Consider the following 9398-nt stretch of genomic DNA (forward strand, 5'->3'; position numbering starts at 1 on the left):
TTAACATCAGATGTCCTGATTTTTTTTTTTTTTTAACGTTTTGGAGCACAACCTAGTGTCAACTTGAATATGTAGTTTAGTTAATATGTAAACTGTGTGCACAGGGAGACTCAGCAGCAGTGGCTTGTCTAAATGAACTTTGCACTCTTTTCAATATTCTCTTTATTGCCATTCTTATCATGGTCAATACATGGTCATTTGTCATGAGAAGAAAACAGTACCTAAATTATAAACTGAATGTTGCAGGAAAAAAATAATAGAGAAATTGTTTGCCTTTTTTTTTTTCTCTCTTTTTTTGTGTGTGTTTTGCCCAAGAGGGTTATAGGATTTCACAGAATAATTTCTTCTCTCGAAACGGGTTCTCAGATGAAGGTACTGGAGTCACCAGGGGGTCCTCTTTGGCATGAGCTTCACAGTAGGCCATCAGTTCAGCTGCTGCTTTGGATACCTGTACAAACAGGTAGCGTTAAAGTGAGTCAGTGATCATAAAAAGGGCATGATAAGATGTTGAATATTTCTTACGAACTGAAAATGCAGATTTCTTCCTTTGTAGTGACAGACATCTCATCACATTCACATTGCATTCAGTTTAAACTGTAAACTGTAAAATAAATAATGAAACCCTGAAAAATACACGTACTGTACACTATATTGCTAAAAGTATTCAAATCACTGAATTCAGGTGTTCCAATCACTTCAATGGCCACAAGTGTATAAAATCAAGCACCTAGGCATGCAGACTGCTTCTACAAACATTTGTGAAAGAATGGGTCGCTCTCAGGAGCTCCGTGAATTCCAGCGTGGTACTGTGATAGGATACCACCTGTGCAACAAGTCCAATTGTGAAATTTCCTCACCACTAATATTCCACAGTCAAACACGTTGGGAGTGATTGAGAATGACAGAAATTCAGCCATGAAGTGGTAGGCCACGTAAAATGACATGGTGGGATCAGCAGCTCCTGAGGCACATAGTGTGCAGAGGTCACAAATTTCTGCAGGGTCACTACAGACCTCCAAACCTCGTGTGGTCTTCAGATTATCTCAAGAACAGTGCGCAGAGAACTTCATGGAATAGGTTTCTATGGTTGAGCAGCTGCATCCATGCCTTACATCACCAAGTGCAATGCAAAGTGTCCGTGTAAAGCACACTGCCACTGGACTCTAGAGCAGTGGAGATGTGTTCTCTGTAGTGACGAGTCACACTTCTCTGTCTGGTAATCTGATAGGCGCGTCTGGGTTTGGTGGTTGCCGGGAGAACAGTCCTTGTCTGACTGCATTGTGCCAAGTGTAAAGTTTGGTGGTGGGGGGGATTGTGGTGTGGGGTTGTTTTTCAGGAGTTGGGCTCGGCTCTTTAGTTCCAAGGAACTCTTAATGCTTCGGCATCCCAAGACATTTTGGACAATGTTATGCTTCCAACTTTGTGAGAACAGTTTGGGGATGATCCCTTCCTGTTCCAACATGACCTCAACCTGATATCAATTAGAGTGGAGACAAATGCACTTCTGGAAGAATGGTAAAAAATTCCAATAAACACACTCCTAAACCACATGGAAAGCCTTCCTAGAAGAATTGAAGCTGTTATAGCTGCAAAGGGTGGGTCTGCATCATATTAAACCCTATGGATTAAGAATGGGATGTCATTCAAGTTCATATGTGTGTAAAGGAAGTTTGGGGACCATGATTTTGAATGCACAGCCTGTTTTTATTTAAAATAATATTACTCGCTGTTTCGCGCGTTTTCAATCAATATTAGTGTAAAATATTTATTGCGGTATTTTCGCTGTTTCGTGGGTTTTTGCGGTACTCGTTCTTCACATGTGTAGTACGTGTTGTACAGTAATGTATATATTTGGTGTATAAGTGTGTGGGGAGGGTTTATAAAAACTTAAAATAGTGTATAACTACTAAAATAATGTATAAGTATTAAAATAAATATAGCGTCCCTACTTCCCTATTTTCACTTATCGCGGGTGGTCCTGGAACGTAACACCCGCGATAAGTGAGGGATTACTGTACATTGATCAGAAATTGTATAATGACAATGAATGATTAATGAAAATAATCACAAATCATCTGCACAGGCCTACAGAACAACAACCCTGGAGTTCCCATAGTGTATGTGTTATCTAATGCAAGTTTATCATATTAAAAGTCTAAATTAAAGGGAAAGGTATGAAAACTGTGCTTTATTAAAGTAGCAATACATTTTTACTTTGTTTAGTCTGGAGCACATGGCTTTGTGAGTGCAACTGTAGTCACACAGTGGCCAAAAATTCTGAAGAACTGATGATTTCATAGTACTTACTACACAGAATATTAAATAAAACTGTGAGGACCTCTGCACAGCTGAGAAAGAGCACAAGTACATCAGAGTCTCTAGCTATCAAATGCTCATTAAATGGTACCAATAAAGCACAATTCTCAACATCAGCAGTGTAGAAGTGCCTCCAGGATGTTGGACTTTCAGGGATGCTCAGGAAAAAGCCATATCTGAGACTGGCCAATAACAGTAAAAGATAAAAATGGGCAGGAAAACACACATACATTAGACAGAAGAAGATTGGAAAAGTGTTATGGACAATGAAATCTAAGTATTTAAGTCAAAATGAACATTTGAGAGATGCTGTGGGAGTGCTTGCTATCATCCGTCAAGCATGGTGGAGGAAATGTGATGATTTGAGGGTTTATGCAGTCCCAGGCAATACCATCACTTACCTGAAGGCATATCCCTCTACAACAGGGCAATGATCCAGAGCATATAGCTCCAAATCATCCAATAACTTTTTAAAAAAAGAAGCAGTCAACTGCTATTCTGTCTTTAAAGGAGCGGGTACACTCAGCAGATCCGAACCCTATTGAACTGTTATGGGTCTAATCTAGGTTGAGGGACACAGCTAGAATGACAAACATTCACATAGCTGTGGTTGCTGCAAATGGGTTCTTTGTCAAAATTGTGTAATAAAAAAAAAAGACATTAGTTCTAATCCTGCCATTACCCTGATTAGATTTCCAATTCACTTTCCAATATGTTTGATAAATAAAAGTATAGAAAATGTCACACTTTCTGGGTGACCCCCAAACTTTTCAGTAGTACTTTTTTTTTTTTTTTTAAGTTTCTGAGACACAGTGAAGTAAAAAAAAAAAAAAAAACGAACACATGCTGCCATATGTAACATAAATACCTGCTCATCTGAAGACCTTTCACTCCATATTGCCTGACATGTACCTTTGCTTTGTTTCCAGTCATTGTATGTGCTGACTCACCAACATCCTCTCTATGTTGACCTCCAGTTTCAACTGCTCCACTGTTTTTCGAGCATCTGCAATCTTGGCCATGTTGTTAGACATCCTTCCCTCTCCCACTTGGATCAGCCAGCCTGTAGCAAATTTAAAGATGAGATGCAACACCATACATCACTAATAAAGAAATCTGGTTACAGAAAAGAAAAAAGAAAACAAGATTACTCTTATAAAGAGCGTGCACAGTGAACATTGTCACAAGCTGTTAATGTGAGACATTATTGAAGGTATCTGAGGTACTGGTTAGAGTCTGTTTCAATTTGCTTATTAATTCTGCTCCCTGGGTCTCAGCTGCGAGTGGAGCAGGGAGGGTCTCAAAGGAGGAGGGCAGGGGAGCAGAGGCAGAGCAGTCCTCCCAAGGGGGGGCATCCGCTAGCTGAGATTGTAAATACACCTAACATTAATATCTTGCTCTTACAGATTATGTCTGTCATAAAGTGCAGCTTTAAAGTTGCTTTTCACATCGCTGGGTTTTCTTTATAAGCAGCTGCTGTTATGTTTCTGGGTTGAAAAGACTCATGCAAGAAGCATCATATTGATCCTCGGATATGGGGAGTAAATAAAAAGTCATCAACAAAAGACTTTTTTTTTTTTTTTACTTTGTAGAAATAATTTAATAGAAATTCTGTATAAATAATTTCTATGTTCTGATATACTTCTTTTAGCACACACCCAAATATATGTAGACATAGCTGGAATATGCTGTTTCCATGCATTCATACAAAAGAAGATGATAAAGAAAGATGTGCAGTTACTCTGAATAGTTTCAAATATACTCACAGCAGAGACCGACAGCAAACGTTTGGCTCCTGGAGTCAAAGTACACTTGTCCTCAACAGGGTCTGCCACAGCAACTTATAGCTCCAAATGAAGTGAGATGAATGGAAAAGATGAAAAGGGCAGCTTCACTAGGCTTCCACCTTCAAATAATTAGCGGATGGATCTGCCTATGGGATGGGCTCAGTGCAGCACTGCAACAGTTAAAGGCAACATGTGGTGTGACCTTCATTTCTACAGTCCTTATCACTCACACGCCTGTGATAATACTGAAGATAGAAAGTTAAATGTATCTTTTTAAAAAGAATGCAGTGTGATTAAAATAATTGTATATTTAGAATAAAGCCTGTTTGAATTAAATTGAGTTGCACTGGGATTGTTCTAAGACAGGATCACGTTCATAATTAAAGTATAATGTCAGAAAATACAAAACAAGATTCTACAAACTTTTATTTGCAATTCTCACGTGTGCTTGTGTTTCAAGAAGGCATGGCAGAAAGAAAAATTGCTCGTTAATCTCCAAATAAATATTTTAGGAGTCTTATTCTGTCTTGCACAATAATACTTGAATATGTCCACCAGTAATTTTGGACGTTCAGTGACAGTTTTTTGTCAAGGTGAGGACTGTCTCAGACAACAGAATTATTTCTCTTCAAGGTTGTCAGTCCTTCCGGTAGAGCTGACTATTATTCCACAGAGCAGCAGGGGGCAAAGTGGCAATGTGATGGAGTTAAATGCCAAATGCCTCATTAACATTTGTTTCCCTGTAGTAATTGGTCTCTCCTCATGCAAGATGCAGGCCTTTATAGTGGAAAGAGCTCCTGCTTCACTTAACCTACCACTGTCACCTAAAAAAGTATTTACAGTAATATGCAAAAGTCTCAAGCCACCCCTTATTTCTTTAGATTTTGTTAGTAAAATTGGAAATATGTGCAACTATTTATTGAAATATGAACACATAAGGAACATGTAAATACAAAATTTAGGCTAATACTGAGTTTGTACAATTCTGATGAGCTTGAAAGTCAAGAATTTGGTATGACCGCCATTATTCTTGAACCAAAAATTTCAAGTTTGGATTGATCACTCCATAAGACTTGCTGCCACTGATTTTCAGTCCAGTTCTTGCGTAATATGGCATACCTCAGCCTTTTCTCCCTGTTTCCCTTCCTTAAGAATTGCTTCTTGACAGCCACCCTTCCACTGAGACCATTTCTATAGATGGATCAGCTGAAGGGCCAGATGCATCTCTCAGGTCCCGTCAGGTCTTTGCTGGATTTGTTCCTATTTCTTAAGGACATTAATTTCAGATACTCTTCATCTATCATAGACAGTTTTTAGGTCTGCCACTTTTGTCCTCCACTTGTCCAGTTACCTCAAATTTTTTAAGGGCACACTGCAAACTATGGTGAGATATGCCAAGTTTTTGGAATCACCTCCACGGTGCAAAAATACAGTTTTATGCATGTCAAAATGTGTTATCTTTGACATTTTCTTTTTTTTTTGTTTTTTCTTTTTTTTTTTGAGACAGGTTGCTAGCAAGAAAGTGCCTAAGGATACAATTTAAAAGTGGCTGTCTTTTATATCCAGACACACTGTTCTGGTTCATCCCTTGAGTTAGGTAGCTTTTTATGATTGACTGATTCACAGGTCAGCGGTAAGTGGCTTAATAAACAAAAAAATAATTCTTCTGAAAATAATCAGGTACAAAGACTGGACTGAAAATAAAAGAAAAGGCATCCAATGTCCAAAGGAAAACTTTGAAAGACCATCAGAAAGCCTAGAGAACTATTGTTCAATACCACTGGTCCAAGACCATGGGCCACGAATTGCAGACCACTCCAATTGTGGTGGAGGGGTTTGTGTGTCCAAGGGATCGCTGTTGTCCGGGGGCTTTTGCCCCCTGGTAGGGTCTCCCAAGGCAGATTGGTCCTGGGTGAGGGTCCACATGAAGAACAATTCAGACGACTCTTATGGAAGAATCATGGAGCAAGGCCTGGGGAGGGTTCTTGAGGGAGAGCACCCGGTGGCTGGACCTTAGCCCTACTATAGGCCCACCACCTGCAGGAGGTGCTGTGGGGGTCAGGTGCTGTGTGTGTCAGGCAGCAGCCAAGGACGGAGGCACTGGAAAATCGATCCCCAGTTACTGAGGCTGGCAATGGGGACATGGGATGTCCCCTCTCTGGTGGGGAAGGAGCCTGAGCTAGCACGTGAGGTTAAGAGATACCAGCTAGAAGTAGTCGACTAGGGTTCTGGAACCAGTCTCCTAGAGAGGGGCTATACTTTGGAGTCTAGAGTTGCCCTCAGTGAGAGGCGGTGGGCTGGGGTGGGAATCCTTGTATCCCCTTGGCTTGCTGTCTGTACATCTGAGTTTTTACCAGTGGACGAGAGGGTTGTTTCCCTGCGCCTTTGGGCCAAGGAACAGATCCTGACAGGATGGATTGAAATGAGCTTTTTTAAGGGTGGCTGGCCTCTCCCTTAGAGATAGGCTGAAGAATTCAGTCATTTGAGAGGGGCTCAGAGTAGAGGCGCTACTCCTCTACATTGAAAAAAGCCACTTGAGGCGGTTCGGGCATCTGACTAGGATGCCTCCTGGGTAGGGTGTTCCAGGCATCTCCTACTGGGAGAAGGCCCCGGGGTAGACCCAGGACACACTGGGAAGATTATATCTTTCAGCTGGCCTGGGAACACCAGATAAGCTGGAGGAGATGGTTGGGGGAGAGTCCGGGTTTCTCCGTTTAAGCTGCTGACCCCGCAACCCAGCTCTGTATAAGGGGAAGAAAATGGTTGGATGGATGGATGGATGGATTGAAGAAAGTCTGACTCCTTGTTAGCAAAATATAAATAAATGAGGGGTGGGTCAAGACTTTTGCACAGTACAGTAGTTTTATAATTTAATCAGATTCTGTTGTGCTTTTTTATGAACATAGAGACTACATTTGTAAACGCAAGACATCTGTCCCGGCAGCAGACCAACATGACCCTTCTCACATTTTGTTCATATATAATAGATGCTACACAACAGGATGGATAAAACCAGAGAGGAGATCCATACATCCTGTTAACAAAGATGTTCTTAAACTTATCTAAAGTCAATATTTATTGTGTTTTGCCATAGAAGGAAGAGTATTCACTGACACTAAGCAAACACAGTGAGTGTGCCATTTAAAATTGTTGTCATAACCTTAGCTTGATTCTTGTAGATTACAGAAAATTTTCAGTGTCTAGAGAAGTACTTTAGGTGACTTACAGTGTACTTTACAAAAACAGTACTCTTAAACATTATATTTATTTATACTTTAGTAACCTTAATTAAGGTCAATGTGGCTAGGGAACAAAACTGTAAAAAAGTAGTCTTTACTAAGGTATCAGCAAGAAGATCCTGATTTCATGATGATGACAGCTATAAACATATCTAACGCAGAACAGTTTATATAAAGAGACCCACTTCTTTTGTATGTCATGCACGATGTATTTTGCCATATCATACTGAAAACAAACCAGTTTTTCTAGTTTGTGGTTGCTGCTGTATGTGTGACACACTCATCTGAAATGCAGGAAAAAGCCAACACCAGTTTCATAATCATCATTTACAGTTTTAGAAATCAACTTGTTTTCTGTTCTCATTTATCTATTTTTTTTTTAATTATTTTTATTTTGACTGAAAATGTACAATTAAAAAAACTATGATAGACTGCCAATTGCCCTGACTTTTGGTGTCTTCCTTATTCAATTACCAGTTTGTGGTCCTGTACTTGTTTAGGATCTGTCTCTGTTTTCCATCTCTGACATTTCTGCCAATTCATACAGTAATCTCTGTTTAGGGCCAGATAACGCTCTTATCTGCTTTGGCTTTTAGTTTCTTCTTTCCAGAGTTTCAGATAGGTTTCTTTGCATTGTATTATAATTTGGTTTACTCTGATTGGTGTTTGGAAAGCAGTGTTGTTGTGATACTGGGCAGGGTGTGTTTGAGAGGAGACAGTTAGTCTCAGTATCAGCTGATATAGTGGGTTCTTTACTGGGTTCATGTCTTGGGTGTGGAGGGCCTTGGAAAAGAGAATGTCTTCAAGGCTGGATTCAAGACGATTAAAAAAATTTACTCTCTTTTGAATGTTAATTGTCAGTCTGCAAAAAGAAACAAGTCTACTAGTAACAATGAGAAATCCTAAATGGCTTCACAGGAGCCGCACGTATCTTAATCAGAAAGAGTACGTGCAGATTTGACCTTCATGGGAGATGAGCCAGTAAAAAGTCCATTATAAAAACTAGAGAAAACCAGTACTGAAAAACTGTCAGTTTCTGATTCCATTACAAATTTTGCTTGAATATAATGAGAAGCTCTCTGTATGAAAATTAAAGTTGAACCAGAAAGTGAACATAATCCTAATCACAGTAAAAAAAATAAATAAATCCACCAAATACAATATTGCCACTTTTATGGTTACTTGATAGCCAAACTAAACAATTAAAAATGTTTTATTCATTTATTGCAAACTTACTCTGATGGCCCACATGCAGGCCACCAGGGGACCCAGGTTTTGAGAAACAATGCAGTGGACAGTGAGGGACACTTTTTGTTAGTTTAATACAAAAAAATATTGATTGGGGTGGCTTTAAATGTGCTTAAAGCTTGCTCATACACTGACTGGACATTTTATCAGGTACACCTTGCTAGTACTGGGCTGCCCCCCCCCCCCCCCCCCCTCTTTTTTTTTTCCTTCAGAGCAGCTTTAATTCTTTGTTGCATAGATTCAAAAAGGTGCAAGAGTATAGCTCTCACTGTACTCAATGATTTGATTATTTATGGTGAACTAGTATTTGTTTTCCTTACATCTGGGGTATTTTTGGAAAAATCATAACACTATTATTATTAAAGGATAAGAGAAAGAGAATGGATGGATTATTTACTGCCAGGACCCAGTTCTGATAGTATTTTTCCACTTTGTCTAGCAGTTGCTGCAGCCCCTATTCAACTGGAGACAGCAGGACCAGGTCATCAGAATAAAACCGAGATTTCAGCTTTCATGGACATAAATCCCAGTCCTGACGAACTCCTCGTTTCTGGTTGAAGAATTCAGTTTGTCTCCTACCACTACCACACTGTACACCTCTGAAATAGAGCCCTTCATGCTAAAGGGAGCTGAAAGCTTGTTTAAAAAAATCAAATACTTTATCATTTTTATTGGCTGTGCGTGTTTGTTCGTTAAAGTATGAAGGGCATGTATTATTTTGGGTTACACGAACTTGATAAATGAATAGAGAATTATATGAACCTAGCTAGTTGTGTGGCAAACAACTTGTGTACTAAACTTGTTGTTT

The 9398-nt window shown here is 39.6% G+C and overlaps 1 protein-coding gene across 1 annotated transcript; it reads right to left on the reverse strand.

The window, feature by feature from the left end:
- Positions 1 to 312: 312 nt before the first annotated feature.
- Positions 313 to 4178, reverse strand: gng8 (guanine nucleotide binding protein (G protein), gamma 8). The gene is made up of 3 exons (XM_030746834.1): positions 4083 to 4178; positions 3267 to 3379; positions 313 to 448 (listed from the first exon to the last, which is right to left on the reverse strand). Exons 2-3 carry the CDS (start codon positions 3348 to 3350, stop codon positions 320 to 322), a joined length of 213 nt encoding a protein of 70 aa, XP_030602694.1. The 5' UTR covers positions 3351 to 3379; positions 4083 to 4178; the 3' UTR covers positions 313 to 319.
- Between the last annotated feature and the right edge of the window lie 5220 nt (positions 4179 to 9398).

This window comes from Archocentrus centrarchus, chromosome 14 (genome assembly GCF_007364275.1).
Source record: "Archocentrus centrarchus isolate MPI-CPG fArcCen1 chromosome 14, fArcCen1, whole genome shotgun sequence".
NCBI lineage: Eukaryota > Metazoa > Chordata > Actinopteri > Cichliformes > Cichlidae > Archocentrus > Archocentrus centrarchus.